The 19,612-nt window shown below is 52.4% G+C and overlaps 1 protein-coding gene across 1 annotated transcript in view; it reads left to right on the top strand.

The window, feature by feature from the left end:
- LOC139274681 (dynein heavy chain domain-containing protein 1) overlaps nucleotides 1-19,612 on the top strand; it is a 454,628-nt gene that overhangs the window by 204,423 nt on the left and 230,593 nt on the right. Inside the window, exon 11 of the mRNA XM_070891360.1 lies at nucleotides 15,805-16,048. Within this exon, the coding sequence (XP_070747461.1) occupies nucleotides 15,805-16,048 (244 nt within the window). The remainder of the gene's footprint in view (nucleotides 1-15,804; nucleotides 16,049-19,612) is intronic.

Genomic DNA, 19,612 nt, shown 5'->3' with positions numbered 1-19,612 from the left:
TGAGCTGTGACAGGGGTTCCTTCACTCTCAAAAGCATCCATAACTAACAATAGATCCGCCGGTTGTGGCGTTTCCACCTCCGGTGTGGGCAACGGCAACCGGCTCAAAGCATCGGCACAATTCTCTGTGCCAGGTATGTAGCGAATGACATAATCATACGCAGATGTGGGATGAAGCGTTGGTATTGTTACCTTTGCTCTTGGAAAACAATGAAATGAACGGCTTGTGATCAGTCTCTAATTCGAACCTCAGACTGAACAGGTATTGATGCATCTTTTTAACCGTACATTAAAGCTTCTTTTTCTACCATGCTGTAGGCTCTTTCTGCTTTAGACAGGTTGAAGTTTTCCTTACTTGTTGGAGTACGCAACCAACTCCATATGACGATGCGTCACAGGCCAAAACTAAGCGTTTACATGGGTCATGATGTACCAGCAGCTTGTTCGAGCAAAGCAGATTGGTGGCTTTCTCGAAAGCTCTGTCTTGCGATGTGCCCCACACCTAGTTGTTGCCTTTTCTCAATAGCATGTGCAGTGGTTCAAGTAAGGTGCTCAATTTAGGTAGAAGTTACCAAAGTAGTTGCGTAGATCCAGGAACGAACTTGGCTCCGTCACATTCTGCAGCTTGGTGCATTCTTGATGGCCTTGGTTTTGACGTCAGTAGGTCTGATGCCATCAATGAAGATTTTCCACCCGAGGAATTCGACCTACAGTGCCATGAAGATGCATTTCGAGCGTTTCAGTCTGAGTCCCACTCTATCCATACGCAGTAGAACCTCTTTTAGATTGTTCAGATGTTACTTGGAACACGTCGGTTCTGGGAACGGACGTCAGTAGACTCTCCATGTTCCTCTGGAATATTGCTGCAGCCGAGCGAATTCCAAACGGGCACCTGTGGTAAATAAACAGTCCTTTGTGCGTGTTAATGCACGTAAGTCTCTTCAACGTCTCGACCAACTCCTGTGTCAGACAGGCCGACGTCAAGTCCAGTTTTGTGAACGACTTCCCTCCGGCTAGCGTCGCAAACAAGTCATCAGCCTTCGGTAACGGGTACTGATCTTGTTTCAAAACCCTGTTGATCGTAGCCTTGTAGTCTCCACAGATTCTGACTGTGCCATCACTTTTCAGCTCAGGAACAATTGACTGGCCCATTCATTAAATTCGACTGGTGATATGATCCCTTCACACTGGAGTCTGTCCAGTTCAATTTCGACCTTCTCCCTCATCATCTATGGAACTGCCTGAGCTTTCTGATGGACGGGTCTTGCATCTGAATCCACCTGGATCTGCACCTTGGCTCCCGTGAAGTTGCCGATACCCGGTTCGAACAGCGAGGGGAACTTGCTCAATACTTGGGCACATGTATCTTCCTCCGATGACAACGCCTTTATGTCATTCCTGTCGCATCTGATTTTCTCCAACCAGCTCCTACCGAGCAGCGTTGGGCCATTGCCTGGAACAATCCACACGGTAACTCGTGAACCGCACCGTTATACGACACATTCATTTGTGCACTGCCAATCACCTTTATCAGTTCTTTGGTGTATGTGCGCAGCTTGGGGTTAACAGGGCTCAGCCTGGGCCTCACAGTCTTAGTATCCCACAGCTTATTGAATGCCCTCTTGCATAATCGATTGACTCGCCCCCGTGTCCAGTTCCATCGATACCGATATCCCGTTAAACTTCACATGAATCAAAATTGGTTTACTCTTGGTTATGAAGTAGTACAGTCCATACACTTCCTCCTCTGGCATCACGGATTGTGTATCTGGATCCGCGCTAGTCTGACTCTCATCCTCCACGTGGTGTGTCACAGCACGCTTGCTCATCTGTGGACACTTGCGCTGGAGATGCCCCACTCTCAGACAGCCTTTGCAACTATACTGCTGGTGCCGATGATTTCCCCCACAACGCCAACACGGAGAAGTCGGATACATTCCCGCTGGCAGACTTTGGGCAGCCACAGGCTTCGCAAACGCAGCCAGATAGGCCCTGCCATGTACCGCTCTGCCGAACGGCAAATCAATCGCATTTACAGTACTTGCCGAGGTTCGGTTCTTCACCGATATTTGCTTTAAACTCCTGTCCGTCGTCACACATGATTGAGCGATCTGGGCGGCCCTTTTTACATCCAACACCTCCACCGCCAGAAGTTTGCGCAGGATCACCTCAAGGCCTGATACGTCCGTACTACACAGTATAAATAAACACTAGGCCCATGCTCGAGAGAAGCTCACTCTGTGACCTGTCCTTTATTACCAAGACCTCAAGTGATGAAGGTGGGTGGAGCTTCCCCTTTTATACCTGAAGGTCCAGGTTAGGAGTGTCTCCCACAAGTTCACCACCTAGTGGTCAGTGTTCTCACGGTGTACAACTTGGGTCAGTTTATACATGGGTTACAATGACAGTTGAATACATGACATCACCTCACCCCCAAAGTCTTATTGGGATCACAGGTTGAGTCTCTCTGGTGGTTTATGCTCCCTTGTAGAGCGCCTGAGTTGGGGCTCCGGTTGTTTGGCGCTGGCCTGAGTGTCTGCTGTTTGTGGTGCCTCAGGCCTGTCCGGACTGCCCACAGTGACTGGGCTCTCCTCCACTTGGTTCTGGTGTTCGGTCACCTGTGGTGGAGTGAACTCTACATCGTGTTCTTCCTCTGCTTCTTCTATGGGGTTGCTGAACCTCCTTTTAGTTTGATCCACATGTTTGCGGCAGATTTGTCCATTGGTAAGTTTAACTACCAGAATCCTAGTACCCTCTTTGGTAACCACAGGGCCTGCGAGCCATTTGGGCCCTGCAGCGTAGTTGAGGACAAAAACAGAGTCATTTACATCAATAAACCGCGCCCTCGCATTCCTGTCATGGTAGTCATATTGTGACTGGCGCCTGCTCTCGACAATTTCTTTCATAGTAGGGTGTATAAGGGATAACCTGGTTTTGAGCGTCCTTTTCATTCGCAGCTCTGCGGGTGGAACCCCTGTGAGCGAGTGTGGTCGGGATCTATTGGCCAACAGGAGGCATGATAAGCGGCTTTGTAGGGAACCCCTTTGGATTCTGAGCATCCCCTGTTTGATTATCTGCACTGCTCGTTCCGCCTGGCCGTTTGAGGCCGGCTTGAATGGCGCCGTTCTGACATGGTTAATTCCATTGCCTGCCATGAAGTCCTGGAATTCAGTGCTTGTGAAGCACGGGCCATTGTCGCTGACCAAGATGTCCGGTAGACCATGGGCGGCGAACATTGCCCGTAGACTTTCTACCGTGGCAGAGGATGTGCTTGAATTTAAAACGTAACACTCGATCCATTTGGAGTAGGCATCTACTACAACCAAAAACGTTTTCCCCATGAAAGGACCTGCGTAGTCCACATGGATGCGTGACCAAGGCTTGGCGGGCCAGGGGCTAAGGGGGGCTTCCCTGGGCGCATTGCCCAGCTGGGCACACGTGTTACACCTGCGAACACAAAGTTCCAGACCTGTGTCTATCCCTGGCCACCAAACGTGTGACCTGGCAATTGCCTTCATCATGACAATGCCCGGGTGCTCATTGTGGAGTTCTCTGATGAACACCTCTCTGCCCATCTGGGGCATGACGACACAGTTTCCCCATAGTAGGCAATCGGCCTGAATCGAGAGTTCATCCTTGCGCCTATGAAATGGTTTAAATTCCTCAGGGCATGCCCTGTACGTGGCTGCCCAGTCCCCATTCAGGACACATTTCTTGACTAGAGACAATAGCGGGTCTCTATTTGTCCAGACTTTAATCTGACGGGCTGTCACAGGTGAGCCTTTGCATTTGAAAGCTTCAACAGCCATGACCATCTCAGCAGCATGCTCAGTAGCCCCCTCAGTGATGGCTAGTGGGAGCCTGCTGAGTGCATCGGCGCAGTTTTCAGTGCCCGGTCTGTGCCGAATTGTGTAGTCATAGGCGGCTAACGTGAGTGCCCACCTCTGTATGCGGGCCGATGCATTCGCATTTATGGCCTTGTTGTCGGCCAAAAGGGACGTTAGGGGTTTGTGATCTGTCTCCAGCTCACATTTCCTGCCAAACAGGTACTGGTGCATTTTCTTTACTGCATATATACATGCAAGCGCTTCCTTTTCTACCATCCCGTAGTCCCTTTCTGTCTGGGACAGACTCCTGGAGGCATAAGCTACCGGCTGTAATTGACCCTTGGCATTAACATGCTGCAACACATACCCGACACCATCGGACGACACATCGTTTCTTACATGGGTCATATAGCGTTAACAGATTGTTGGAGCATAACAAATTGCATGCTCTATCAAAAGCCCTTTCCTGGCTGTCCCCCCAGACCCATTCACGACCTTTGCGTAGAAGCACGTGTATTGGCTCTAGCAGCGTGCTCAATTTGGGAAGAAAATTACCAAAATAGTTCAGGAGCCCCAGGAATGAACGCAGCTCCGTCGTGTTACGGGGTCTGGGTGCTCTCTGGATCGCCTCCGTCTTGGACACAGTAGGTCTGATCCCGTCTGCTGCTACCCTCATCCCCAGGAATTCTACCTCTGGAGCTAGGAAGACGCACTTCGCCTTTTTCAGTCGCAGCCCGACCCGGTCCAGTCTGCGTAGCACCTCTTCAGTATCGCAACCCGTAATGAGGATGTCGTCTTGAAAAACCACCGTCCCTAGAATTGACTTAAGGAGGCTTTCCATATTTCATTGGAAGATCGCGGCGGCCGAGCGAATCCCGAACGGGCATCTGTTGTACTCAAACAACCCCTTGTGTGTCGTAATGGTGGTCAGCTTCTTCGACTCACTCACCAGCTCCTGGGTCATGTAAACTGAGGTCAAGTCCAATTTTGAAAAAAATTTGCCACCGGATAGCGTCGCAAAGAGGTCCTCCACTCTCGGTAGCGGGTACTGGTCTTGGAGTGACACCCGATTTATGGTGGCCTTGTATCTTGACCACATATCCTGACCGACCCATCCGCCTTGAGCACCGGCACAATCGGGCTCGCCCAGTCACTGAATTCGACTGGTGAGATGATGCCTTCCCTCAGCAGGCGGTCCAATTCGCATTCTATCTTTTCCCGCATCACGTACAGCACCACTCTGGCCTTGTGGTGTACTGGCCTGGTGTCCGGGTTTATGTGAGTCACTACATTGGTCCCCATGAAAGTGTCAATGCCGGGTTGAAATAATGAGTCAAATTTGTCCAGGACCTGTGAGCATGATACTAGCTCCACAGAAGAAATTGCATTGACATCGCCCCATTTCCAGTTCATGACAGCAAGCCAACTCCTCCCCAGTAGTGCGGGACTGTCCCCCGGGACAATCCAGAGTGGCAATCTGTTCTCCGAATCTTTGTGGGTTATGACTACCGTGGCGCTGCCTAGCACCGGAATGATCTCCTTTGTGTAAGTCCGTAGCTGTGCGTCAATCGGCGATAATTTTGGCCTCCTGGCCTTGGACGCCCACAACTTTTCGAACTGTTTGATACTCATCAGGGACTGGCTGGCCCCCGTGTCTAGCTCCATTGATACTGGGATGCCATTGAGGAGCACTTTCATCATTATCGGTGGCGTCCTGGTGTATGAACTGTATATGTGCTCCACATGAACTCGCTGAACTTCAGCTTCCAGTGATTTTCCCCCAGTATTCATTTGGCCTCGTAGGGCTCACATCAGGCCCGTCCTCCTCGTACATCAACCTGGCTGCAGGCTTCCTGCATATATGTGCCAAGTGACCGCTGACGTTGCAATTTCTGCAGGTATATTGCTGATACCTGCAAACTCTGGCTGGGTGTGTGACTCCACACCTCCAACATGAGCCGTTGTTGGAAATAAAAGGTCCATTACCAGTTGATCGTCTCTGACTGTCTCTGTGACTGTCCTTAAGCGCACCATTGACAGGTGTTGATGGCCCCATTACTGGCCGCATTGTCCCTTGCGATGGCATGAATCGCCGTTCAGCTAGCCATTGTCTCTGTTGAATTCCCCCTTTGGGTTCGACGACATGTTGGGGCATGTCCAATTGCCCTTGTCTGCCTGGAGAACTGTGTGCCGTGTTAACAATGTTGACTCCCTGTCCATTTGTTGCATTTGAGCCCAGATTTTTGTCAAACATCATTCTGGTCTCTTCCTCCCCAGAGATAAATGTCTGGGCCATCAAGGCCGCCATTTCAGGGTCAAGTCTTTGGTCTCAATCAGTTTCCTGAAAACCCCAGTGTGCCCGATGCCCTCAATAAAAAAGTCTCGCAGCATCTCCGCTCTGCATGTATCTGTGAACTTACATAGGCTCACTAGTCGCCGGAGATCTGCCACGAAGTCTGGAACGCTTTGCCCTTCTCGCCGCCGGTGCATGTAAAACCGGTGTCTCGTCATGTGCATGCTGCTCGCCAGTTTAAGGTGTTCCCCGATCAACTTACTGAGCTCTTCGAACATCTTGTCCGCCGGCTTCTCTGGCGCTAGAAGGTCCTTCATCAGGGAGTACGTCCTGGATCCACAAACCGTCAGGAGATGAACCCTGCGTTTGTTGGCCGAATCCTGTCCCAACCATTCCTTAGTGACAAAACTTTGCTGTAGTCTCTCAATAAAATTGTCCCAATCATCACCAACACAGTACCTCTCGTCTGTGCTGCTAGTGGCCATGCTCACGTGGTTTAAATCCCAGTTTCTCGTCGCCAATGATATGTCCTTACTATACAGTATAAATGCACACGAGGCCCATGCTTGAGACCAGCAACCTTTATTAGCTAGGACTCAAGTGATGAAGGTGGGTGGAGCTTCCCCTTTTATACCTGAAAGTCCAGGTTAGGAGTGTCTCCCACAAGTTCACCACCTAGTGGTCATTGTTCTCACAGTGTATAACTTAGGTCAGTTTATACATGGGTGACAGTGATGGTTGAATACATGACATGGTCGATACCGATAACAAAGTCCCGCAGCATGTCTGCCAATCCCATCCCGAACTTGCACGGTCCCGCTAGATGTCTCAGGTCGGCAACGAATTCCGCCGCGCTCTGGTCCTCTGATCGAACCTGTGTATAAAACCTGTATCTCGAGATGATGATACCGTTGTCTGGCTTGAGGTGCTCCCGTACCAATGTACACAACTCCTGTACGTTTTCTCTGTTGGATCACTAGGCATGAGTAGATTCTTTATCAGACGGTAGATCTTCGAACCGCACACAGTGAGGAACACGGCCCGGTGCCGATCTGCATCGTCGACCCCCTTCATTTTGTTGGCCACGAAGTACTGGTTCAAACGGCTCACAAAGTCTGCCCAATCTTCTCCCTCCACGAATCGCTCTAAAAATCCAATCGTGCTCATTTTGCAAACAAAGGTTCTTGTATTCTCGTCGCCAAATGTTACTTATGCAATAAAGGTTCAAACTGAGCACTGTTTAACTAAGCAAGGTACTGTACAACCTTGGCTCTGCCTTATTTAGGCCCAAAAGGCCCGACTCTTAAAATGGCTGGCCTTTTATACCAGAGCAGCACCATGTGCGTGCTGCTCAGTGGCCTCCAACAATGACGCCATCTGGTGGCTACAAACAGCATGTACATACATGACAGGTAATAACTAAAGAAAGAGTAGGGCCTATTAGAGACCATAAAGGCCATCATCATCATAGGCAGTCCCTCGGAATAGAGGAAGACTTGCTTTCACTCTTAAAATCAGTCCTCAGGTGCAGAAAGGTGGGATCTCCCATTAACCGCTGCTCGGGAGATCACTCGCGAATAAGACGAGACAATTAAAACCCCGAACACAGACATCATGTTGCACGTTGCTGGTTTTTTAATCCAATACGTGAACAGTCCAATACGTGAACCACAGTCTCTGTCACAGGTGGGACAGACAGTGGTTGAGGGAAGGGGAGGGTGGGACAGGTTTGCCGCACGTTCCTTCCGCTTCCTGCGCTTGCTTTCTGCATGCTCTCGGCGATGAGACTCAAGGTGCTCAGCGCCCTCCCGGATGCACTTCCTCCACTTAGGGTGGTCTTTGGCCAGGGATTCCCAGGTGTCAGTGGGGATGTTGCACTTTATCAGGGAGGCTTTGAGGGTGTCCTTGTAACGTTTCCTCTGCCCACCTGGGGCTCGCTTGCCATGAAGGAGTTCCAAGTAGAGCGCTTGCTTTGGGAGTCTCGTGTCTGGGGCATGCGGACACCCTGGTCAAGTGTGGTCAGTGCTTCGATGCTGGGGATGTTGGCCTGGACGAGGGCACTAACATTGGTGTGTCTGTCCTCCCAGGGGATTTGTAGGATCTTGCGGAGGCATCGTTGGTGGTATTTCTCCAGTGACTTAAGATGTCTACTGTACATGGTCCATGTCTCTGAGCCATACAGGAGAGTGGGTATTACGACAGCCCTGTAGACAATCTTTACGGTAGAGGACACTAACAATATTCCGACAGTGGATAGTCAAGGGGCTATGGTGGGGGGGAGGAACTTAACACAATCACAATTCTGAACTCCAACGAGTAAAGACCCAGTCTACTCAATCTATCATCATAAGATAACCCCCTCATCTCCAGAATCAGCCTAGTGAATCGTCTCTGTACCCCCTCCAAAGCTAGTATATCCTTCCTAAAGTAAGGTGACCAAAACTGCACGCAGTACTCCAGGTGCGGCCTCACCAATACCCTGTACAGTTGCAGCAGGACCTCCCTGCTTTTGTACTCCATCCCTCTCGCAATGAAGGCCAACATTCCATTCGCCTTCCTGATTACCTGCTGCACCTGCAAACTAACTTTTTGGGATTCATGCACAAGGACCCCCAGGTCCCTCTGCACCTCAGCATGTTGTAATTTCTCCCCATTCAAATAATATTCCCTTTTACTGTTTATTTTTCCAAGGTGGATGACCTCACACTTTCCGACATTGTATTCCATCTGCCAAACCTTAGCCCATTCACTTAACCTATCCAAATCTCTTTGCAGCCTCTCTGAGTCCTCTACACAACCCGCTTTCCCACTAATCTTTGTGTCATCTGCAAATTTTGTTACACTACACTCTGTCCCCTCTTCCAGGTCATCTATGTATATTGTAAACAGTTGTGGTCCCAGCACCGATCCCTGTGGAACACCACTAACCACCGATTTCCAACCCGAAAAGGACCCATTTATCCCGACTCTCTGCTTTCTGTTCACCAGCCAATTCTCTATCCATGCTAATACATTTCCTCTGACTCCGCTTACCTCGATCTTCTGCAGTAACCTTTTGTGTGGCACCTTATCGAATGCCTTTTTGAAATCTAAATACACCACATCCATCGGTACACCTCTGTCCACCATGCTCATTATATCCTCAAAGAATTCCAGTAAATTAGTTAAACATGATTTCCCCTTCATGAATCCATGTTGCGTCTCCAAGTTTGCAGATGACACTAAGCTGGGTGGTGGTGTGAGCTGTGAGGAGGATGCTGAGAGGCAGGGTGACTCGGACAGGTTAGGTGAGTGGGCAAAACCATGGCAGATGCTGTATAATGTGGATAAATGTGAGGTTATCCACTTTGGTGGCAAAAACATGAAGGCAGATTATTATATGAATGGTGACAGATTAGGAAAAGGGGAAGTGCAACGAGACCTGGGTGTCATGGTACATCAGTCATTGAAAGTTGGCATGCAGGTACAGCAGGTGGTTGTGCAGGTCCTTAGTGAGGCCTCACTTGGAATAGTGTGTTCAGTTTTGGTCTCCTAATCTGAGGAAGGACGTTCTTGCTATTGAGGGAGTGCAGCGAAGGTTCACCAGACTGATTCCCGGGATGGAGGGACTGACATATGAGGAGAGACTGGATCTGTTGTGTATCTGTAAAGCATGCACCCCCATGTTCTGCCACCAGGGAGCGCATCCCCTGAAGTCCCAAGGGATCCCAGCATCCCTTGGGAGCACTGTATATAAGCCAGCCCCTAAGGCCTGTTCCTCACTCTGGAGTGTCTTAATAAAGACTGAGGTCACTGTTACTTTAACCTCATCTGTGTTAGGAACACAATAACTGGCGACGAATATATGAATCCAACGCAAAAATGCAGCAAACTGTGGGCATCCTGGAGAAGTTCTCGGAGGGTGAGGACTGGGAAGCCTATGTTGAACGGCTAGACCAGCACTTTGTAGCCAACGAGCTGGACGGAGAAGGAAGCGCTGCAAAAAGGAGAGCGGTCCTCCTCACAGTCTGCAGGGCACCGACCTACAGCCTCATGAAGAATCTTCTGGCTCCAGTGAAACCCACAGATAAGTCGTATGAGGAGCTGTGTACACTGGTTCAGGAGCATCTTAACCTGAGGGAGAGCATGCTGATGGCGAGGTATCGGTTCTACACGTGTCAGCGATCTGAAGGTCAGGAAGTGGCGAGCTACGTCGCCGAGCTAAGGCGACTTGCAGGACAATGTGAGTTTGATGGCTACCTGGAGCAGATGCTCAGAGACCTTTTTGTACTGGGCATTGGCCACGAGACCATCCTCCGAAAACTTTTGACTGTAGAGACACCGACCCTCAATAAGGCCATTGTGATAGCACAGGCGTTTATGTCCACCAGTGATAACACCAAACAAATCTCTCAGCACACAAGTGCTAGCAATGTTCATAAATTAACTGGAACTGTGTTTGCGAGCAGAAATGTACAGGGCAGAACCCACGAGTCTGCAACTGCCAGCAGGCCACAGGTGACCCAGATGACTCAGAGTCCCCAACAATGGATGAATGCAAGGCAATTCACACCTTGTTGGCGTTGTGGAGGCTTCCATTCAGCCTATTCATGCCGCTTCAAAGGGTATGTTTGCAAGAGCTGTGGAACAATGGGGCACCTCAAACCTGCTAACCACCACGTGGCAGAGGAAGATTGGTCCATGGTGGATCAAAGCAATTGCGAGCCTCAGAGAGAGGAGGCAGATGCTGAAGTACACGGGTGCACAAATTTTTGACAAAATGTCCACCTATAATGCTAAATGTAAAATTGAATGTCTTACCCGTAGCCATGGAACTGGACACTGGAGCTTGCCAATCCATCATGAGTAAAAAGATGTTTGCGAGACTGTGGTGCAACAAGGCACTCAGACCAGTCCTGAGCCCCATCCACACGAAACTGAGAATGTACACCAAAGAGCTTATCACTGTACTGGGCAGCGCCATGGTCAAGGTCACCTACGAGGGCACGGTGCACGAACTGCCACTCTGGATTGTCCTGGGCGATGGCCCCACACTGCTTGGAAGGGGCTGACTGGACAAAGTCTGCTGGAACTGGGATGACATCCGAGCGCTGTCACATGTCGATGAGGCCTCATGTACCAGATTCTTAACAAATTTCCTTCCCTTTTTGAGCCATGCATTGGGGCGAAGGTGCAGATCCACTTGGTCCCAGAGGCACGACCCATTCACCACAAGGCGCGAGCGGTACCTCACATGATGAGGGAGAGAGTGGAAATCGAGCTGGACAGGCTGCAAAGCGAGGGCATCATCTCCCCAGTGGAATTCAGCGAGTGGGCCAGCCCGATTGTTCCAGTACTCAAAAGTGATGGCACGGTCAGGATTTGCGGCGATTATAAAGTAACTATTAATCGTTTCTCGCTACAGGACCAATACTCGCTACCTAAGGCAGACGACCTATTTGCGACGCTGGCAGGAGGCAAGATGTTCACCAAGCTCGACCTGACTTCGGCCTACATGACGCAGGAGCTGGAGGAGTCTTCGAAGGGTCTCACCTGCATCAACACGCACAAGGGACTGTTCATCTACAACAAATGCCTGTTTGGAATTCGGTCGGCTGCAGCGATCTTCCAGAGAAACATGGAGAGCCTACTCAAGTCGGTACCACGCACAGTAGTTTTTCAGGACGACATATTGGTCACGGGTCGGGACACCGCCGAGCACCTACAAAACCTGGAGGAGGTCCTCCAGGGACTGGATCGCGTAGGGCTGCGGCTGAAGAGGTCAAAATGCGTCTTCATGGCAATAGAAGTAGAGTTTTTGGGGGGAAAGATCGCGGCGGACGGCATTCGGCCCACAGACGCCAAGACAGAGGCTGTCAGGAACGCGCCCAGGCCACAGAACGTCACGGAGCTGTGGTCATTCCTGGGACTCCTCAACTATTTTGGTAACTTCCTACCGGGGTTAAGCACCCTCTTAGAGACCCGACATGTGTTATTGCGCAAAGGTGAGAACTGGGTATGGGGAAAAAAACAAGTTACTGCTTTTGAGAAAGCCAGAAACATTTTATGCTCCAACAAGCTGCTTGTATTGTATAACGCGTGTAAAAGACTCGTGCTAGCATGTGATGCGTCGTCGTACGGAGTCGGGTGTGTATTACAACAAGCTAACGTTGCAGGGAAGTTGCAACCTGTCGCCTATGCTTCCAGGAGCTTGTCTAAGGCCGAGAGGGCCTACAGCATGATTGAGAAAGAGGCATTAGTGTGTGTGTTCGGGGTAAAGAAAATGCATCAGTACAAATTTGAGCTGGAAACCGATCACAAGCCCCTCACATCCCTGTTCACTGAAAACAAGGGGATAAATACTCATGCCTCAGCCCACATACAAAGGTGGGCACTCGCGCTATCAGCCTATAACTATACCATCCGCCACAGGCCAGGCATCGAGAACTGTGCGGACGCTCTCAGTCGGCTACCATTGCCCACCACGGGGGTGGAAATGGCACAGCCCGCAAACTTGTTGATGGTGGCGCAGCCCGCAGACTTGTTGATGGTCATGGAAGCGTTTGAAAATGATAAATCACCTGTCACAGCCTGTCAGATTAGGACTTGATCCAGCCAAGATCCTCTGCTGTCCCGAGTAAAAAAACTGTGTACTGCATGGGAGCTGGGCCAGCATCCCCGCTGAAATGCAAGAGCTAATCAAGCCGTTCCAGCGGCGAAAGGACGAGCTGTCCATTCAGGCAGACTACCTGTTGTGGGGTAACCGAGTAGAGCTACCCAAAAAGGGCAGGGAGACATTTATCTCGGATCTCCACAGCACACACCTGGGTATAGTAATGATGAAAGCGATAGCCAGATCCCACGTGTGGTGGCCCGGTATCGATTCTGACTTAGAGTCCTGTGTACGGCAATGCAGCGTGTATGCTCAGTTGAGCAATGCGCCCAGAGAGACACCACTAAGTTTGTGGTCCTGGCCCTCCAGACCATGGTCGAGGATCCATGTCGACTATGCGGGTCCGTTTCTCGGTAAAATGTTCCTGGTGGTGGTGGATGCTTTTTCAAAATGGATTGAATGTGAAATAATGTCGGGAAGCACCGCCACCGCCACCATTGAAAGCCTGAGGGCCATGTTTGCCACCCACGGCCTGCCTGACATACTGGTCAGTGACAACGGGCCATGTTTCACCAGTGCTGAATTTAAAGAATTCATGACCCGCAATGGGATCAAACATGTCACCTCGGCCCCGTTTAAACCAGCCTCCAATAGGCAGGCAGAGTGGGCAGTTCAAACCATCAAACAGAGCCTTAAACGAGTCACAGAAGGCTCACTCCAAACCCGCCTGTCCCGAGTACTGCTCAGCTACCGCACGAGACCCCACTCGCTCACAGGGGTGCCCCCGGCTGAGCTACTCATGAAAAGGACACTTAAAACCAGACTCTCGCTGGTTCACCCCAACCTGCATGATCAGGTAGAGAGCAGGCGGCAGCAATAAAATGTAAACGATGGTCACGCCACTGTGTCACGGGAAATTGATCTGAATGACCCTGTGTATGTGCTAAACTATGGACATGGTCCCAAGTGGATCGCGTGCACGGTGATAGCTAAAGAAGGGAATAGGGTGTTTGTAGTCAAACTAGACAATGGACAAATTTGCAGAAAGCACCTGGACCAAACGAGGCTGTGGTTCACTGACTGCCCTGAACAACCCACAGCAGACACCACCTTTTTCAACACACACCCAAAGGATCAACGACACCACCCCGGACCAGGAAATTGAACCCATCATGCCCAACAGCCCAGCAAGGCCAGGCTCACCCAGCAGCCCTGCAGGGCCAACAACACACCAGCCCAGTGAGGGCACAGCCAACACACCAGAACAGACATTTGTACCGAGGTGGTCCGCCAGGGAAAGAAAGGCTCCCGACCGCCTCACCTTGTAAATAGTTTTCACTTTCACTTTGGGGGGGGAGTGATGTTGTGTATCTGTAAAGCATGCACTCCCATGTTCTGCCACCAGGGGGCTCATCCCCTGAAGTCCCAAGGGATCCCAGCATCCCTTGGGAGCACTGTATATAAGCCGGCCCCTGAGGCCTGTTCCTCACTCTGGAGTATCTTAATAAAGACTGAGGTCACTGTTACTTTAACCTCCCTGTGTGCAGTCTCATCTGTGTTAGGAACACAATAAGATCGACTGGGCCTGTATTCACTGGAGTTTAGAAGAATGAGAGGGTATCTCATAGAAACATATAAAGTACTGTTGGGACTGGATAGGTTAGATGCAGGAAGAATGTTCCTGATGTTGGGGAAGTCCAGAACCAGGGGACACAATCTAAGGATAAGGGGTAAGCCATTTAGGACTGAGATGAGGAGAAATTTCTTCACTCAGAGAGTTGTTAACCTGTGGAATTCTCTACTGCATAGAGTTGTTGAGGCCAGTTCGTTGGATATATTCAAGAGGGTGTTAGATATGGCCTTTATGGCTAAAGGAATCAAGGGGTATGGAGACTGTAAAGTCCTGACCCCTCAGTACAGATTCACACGAGGCATGTAGTGAAGTCAAGGTCACTCTGGACCTGCACCTTTATTTCACAGCCCTGGAATGCTGCACTTGCCTGAGACCTGTCCTTATATACCTGTCTCTTGTAAGTGCACCCCTGGTGGTAAGGTATGCTGGTGGTTACAGGTCATATCTTATTACAGTCATGTATAGCATGTTAGGATACAGTTATACATAATATATATAAGATACATGACAGAGAGAAAGCGGGAAACGGGTACTGAGGTGAATGATCAGCCATGATCTTATCGAAGGGCCGAATGGCCTACTCCTGCACCTATTTTCTATGTTTCTATGTTTCTATGTCCCAAATAGCAGACTGGTCACGAAAGTAAAAACCCATAGGATCCAGGGCAAAGTGGCAAGTTGGATCCAAAATTGTCTGAGGCAGGAAGCAAAGGGTAATGGGTGATGGGTGTTTTTGTGACTGGAAGGATGTTTCCAGTGGGGTTCCACAGGGCTCAGTGCTGGGTCCCTTGCTTTTTGCGGTATATATCAACGATTTAGACTTGAATGTCGTGAGTGTGATTAAGAAGTTTGCAGATGATATAAATATTAGCAATGTGGTTGATAATGTAGACTGCAGGAAGATACTGGTCAGGTGGGTAGAACAGTGGCAAATGGAATTCAGTCTGGAGAAGTGTGAGGTTATGTATCTGGGGAGGGCTAACAAGGCAAGGGAATACACATTAAATGGTAGGACACTGAGAAGTGTAGAGGAACAGAGTTACCATGGAGTGCAGGTCCACAGACCCCTGAAGGTAGCAGGAGAGATAGATAAGATGGTTAAGAAGGCATACGGAATGCTTGCCTTTATTGGAACAGAGGAGGCTGAGCAGAACCTCATTGAGGTGTGTAAAATTTTGAGGGGCCTGGATATATTGGATAGTAAGGGTCTATTTCCCTTGGTGGAGGGGTCAATTACGAGGAGGCATAGTGGCTGGTGGAAGGTTTAGAGGGGGGCTTCTTCACGCAGGGGGTTGTGGGGATCTGGAACTCACTACCTGGAAGGGTTGTGGGTGCAGAAACCCTCACCACATTTAAAAAGTGCTTGGATGGGAACTTAAAGTGCCGTAACCTGCAGGTTACAGACCTCGAGCTGGTTAGTGTGTTGCTCTGATGGACTGTTTTCTCTCCCGTGTGTGCAGAATGCTATGAAGGATATTATTCTGTTCCGTGCTCGCCACATCTGGCTCTTGTCAACCCGTCAAATGGTGAGCGTGAGAGATTGGTCCGAACTGAACAAGATGCATTCCTGGTCCCCGCGGAAGTTCCGTGATCGCCTCACACTGCTGAAGACGTGGCTGCGGAGGGCAAGGCAGATCGGACATCTCTTCGTGGCCAAGAACAGAGTTCTGGCGTTAGACTGCTCCGCCATTCAGGAGGAGATAGGTACGCTCGGCTCTGAAACCCACCGCCATTCACACTGCTTCAACACACAGCACCGCATGGGGAGTATCCCCGTCACTGGTGACCGCTCGCTCCCCTCACACTCCCCTCACACTCCCCTCACACTCCCCTCACACTCTCCTCACACTCCCCTCACACTCTCCTCACACTCCCCTCACACTCCCCTCACACTCCCCTCACACTCCCCCCACACTCCCCTCACACTCCCCTCACACTCACACTTCCCTCACACTCCCCTCACACTCCCTCACACTCACACTCCCCTCACACTCCCCCACACTCCCCTCACACTCCCCTCACACTCACACTTCCCTCACACTCCCCTCACACTCCCCTCACACTCACACTCCCCTCACACTCCCCCCACACTCCCCTCACACTCCCCTCACACTCACACTTCCCTCACACTCCCCTCACACTCCCCTCACACTCACACTCCCCTCACACTCCCCTCACACTCCCCTCACACTCACACTCCCCTCACACTCCCCTCACACTCCCCTCACACTCCCCCTCACACTCCCCTCACACTCCCCCTCACACTCCCCTCACACTCTCCCTCACACTCACACTCCCCTCACACTCCCCTCACACTCCCCCTCACACTCCCCTCACACTCCCCTCACACTCCCCTCACACTCTCCTCACACTCCCCTCACACTCCCCTCACACTCCCCCTCACACTCTCCTCACACTCCCCTCACACTCCCCTCACACTCCCCTCACACTTCCCTCACACTCCCCTCACACTCTCCTCACACTCCCCTCACACTCTCCTCACACTCCCCTCACACTCCCCTCCCCTCACACTCCCCTCACACTCCCCTCACACTCCCTCACACCCCCTCACACTCTCCTCACACTCTCCCTCACACTCCCTCACACTCCCCTCACACCCTCCTCACACTCTCCCTCACACTCCCCTCCACTCCCCTCACACTCCCCTCACACTCCCCTCACACTCCCCCTCACACTTCCCTTCACACTCCCCTCACACTCCCTCACACTCCCTTCACACTCCCCTCACACGCCCCTCACACTCCCCTCACACTCCCTTCCACTCCCCTCACACTCCCCTCACACTCCCCTCACACTCCCCCTCACACTCCCCTCACACTCCCCTCACACTCTCCCTCACACTCCCCTCACACTCACCCTCACACTCCCCCTCACACTCCCCTCACACTCACCCTCACACTCCCCCTCACACTCTCCTCACACTCACCCTCACACTCCCCTCACACTCCCCTCACACTCACCCTCACACTCCCCCTCACACTCCCCTCACACTCCCCCTCACACTCCCCTCACACTCACCCTCACACTCCCCCTCACACTCCCCTCACACTCCCCTCACACTCCCCCTCACACTCCCTTCACACTCCCCTCACACTCCCCTCACACTCCCCTCACTCCCCTCACACTCCCCTCACACTCCCCTCACACTCCCTCACACTCCCCTCACACTCCCTCACACTCCCCTCACACTCCCCTCACACTCTCCCTCACACTCCCCCTCACACTCCCCTCACACTCCCCCTCACACTCACCCTCACACTCCCCTCACACCTCCCCTCACACTCCCCCTCACACTCACCCTCACACTCCCCTCACACTCCCCCTCACACTCCCCTCACACTCCCCTCACACTCCCCCTCACACTCCCCTCACACTCTCCCTCACCCTCCCTCACACTCCCCTCACACTCCCCCTCACACTCCCCCTCACACTCCCCCTCACTCACCTCACACTCCCCTCACACTCCCCTCACACTCCCTCACACTCCCCCTCACACTCCCCTCACACTCCCCTCACACTCCCCCTCACACTCCCCCCACACTCCCCTCACACTCCCCTCACACGCCCCTCACACTCCCCTCACACTCCCCCTCACCTCCCCTCACACTCCCTCACACCACCTCACCCCCCGCCACTCCCCTCACACTCCCCTCACACTCCCCGCACACTCACCCTCACACTCCCCTCACACTCCCTCACACTCCCTCACACTCCCCTCACCTCCCTCACACCCCCCTCACACTCCCCTCACACTCACCCTCACACTCCCCTCACACTCCCCTCACACTCCCCTCACACTCCCCTCACACTCCCTCACACTCCCCTCACACTCCCCTCACACTCCCCTCACACTCCCCTCACACTCCCCTCACACTCTCCCCTCACACTCCACCCCTCACACTCCCTCACACTCCCTCACACTCTCCCTCACACTCCCCTCACACTCCCTCACACTCCCCTCACACCCTCACTCCCCCTCACACTCCCCTCACACTCTCCCTCACACTCCCCTCACACTCCCCTCACACTCCCCCTCACACTTCCCTCACTCCCTCACACTCCCCTCACACTCCCCTCACACTCCCCTCACACTCCCCCTCACACTCCCCTCACACTCTCCCTCACACTCCCCTCACACTCCCCTCACACTCCCCTCACACTCTCCTCACACTCCCCTCACACTCCCCTCACACTCCCCTCACACTCCCCTCACACTCCCCTCACACTCCCCTCACACTCTCCCTCACACTCCCCTCACACTCCCCTCACACTCCCCTCACACTCCCCTCACACTCCCCCTCACACTCCCCTCACACTCCCCTCACACTCCCCTCACACTCCCCTCACACTCCCCTCACACTCCCTCACACTCCCCTCACACTCCCCCTCACACTCTCTCTCACACTCCCCTCACACTCCCCTCTCACTCCCCTCACACTCCCCTCACACTCCCCTCACACTCCCCTCACACTCCCCTCACACTCTCCCTCACACTCCCCTCACACTCCCCTCACACTCTCCCTCACACTCCCCTCACACTCCCCTCACACTCCCCTCACACTCCCCTCACACTCCCCTCACACTCTCCTCACACTCTCCCTCACACTCCCCTCACACTCCCCTCACACTCCCCTCACACTCCCCTCACACTCCCCTCACACTCCCCTCACACTCCCCTCACACTCTCCCTCACACTCCCCTCACACTCCCCTCACACTCTCCCTCACACTCCCCTTCACACTCCCCTCACACTCCCCTCACACTCCCCTCACACTCTCCTCACACTCTCCCTCACACTCCCCTCACACTCCCCTCACACTCCCCTCACACTCTCCCTCACACTCCCTCACACTCCCCTCACACTCCCCTCACACTCTCCTCACACTCCCCTCACACTCTCCTCACACTCTCCCTCACACTCCCCTCACACTCCCCTCACACTCTCCCTCACACTCCCCTCACACTCTCCCTCACACTCCCCTCACACTCCCCTCACACTCCCCTCACACTCTCCCCTCACACTCCCCTCACACTCCCCTCACACTCCCTCACACTCCCCTCACACTCTCCCTCACACTCCCCTCACACTCTCCCTCACACTCCCCTCACACTCTCCCTCACACTCCCCCTCACACTCTCCCCTCACACTCCCCTCACACTCCCCTCACACTCACCTCCCCCTCCCTCACACTCCCCTCACACTCCCCTCACACTCTCCCTCACACTCTCCCTCACACTCCCCCTCAC

Source organism: Pristiophorus japonicus, chromosome 10, assembly GCF_044704955.1.
Source record: "Pristiophorus japonicus isolate sPriJap1 chromosome 10, sPriJap1.hap1, whole genome shotgun sequence".
NCBI classification, from domain to species: Eukaryota; Metazoa; Chordata; class Chondrichthyes; family Pristiophoridae; genus Pristiophorus; species Pristiophorus japonicus.
This window is presented reverse-complemented; position numbering and strand designations above follow the sequence as displayed.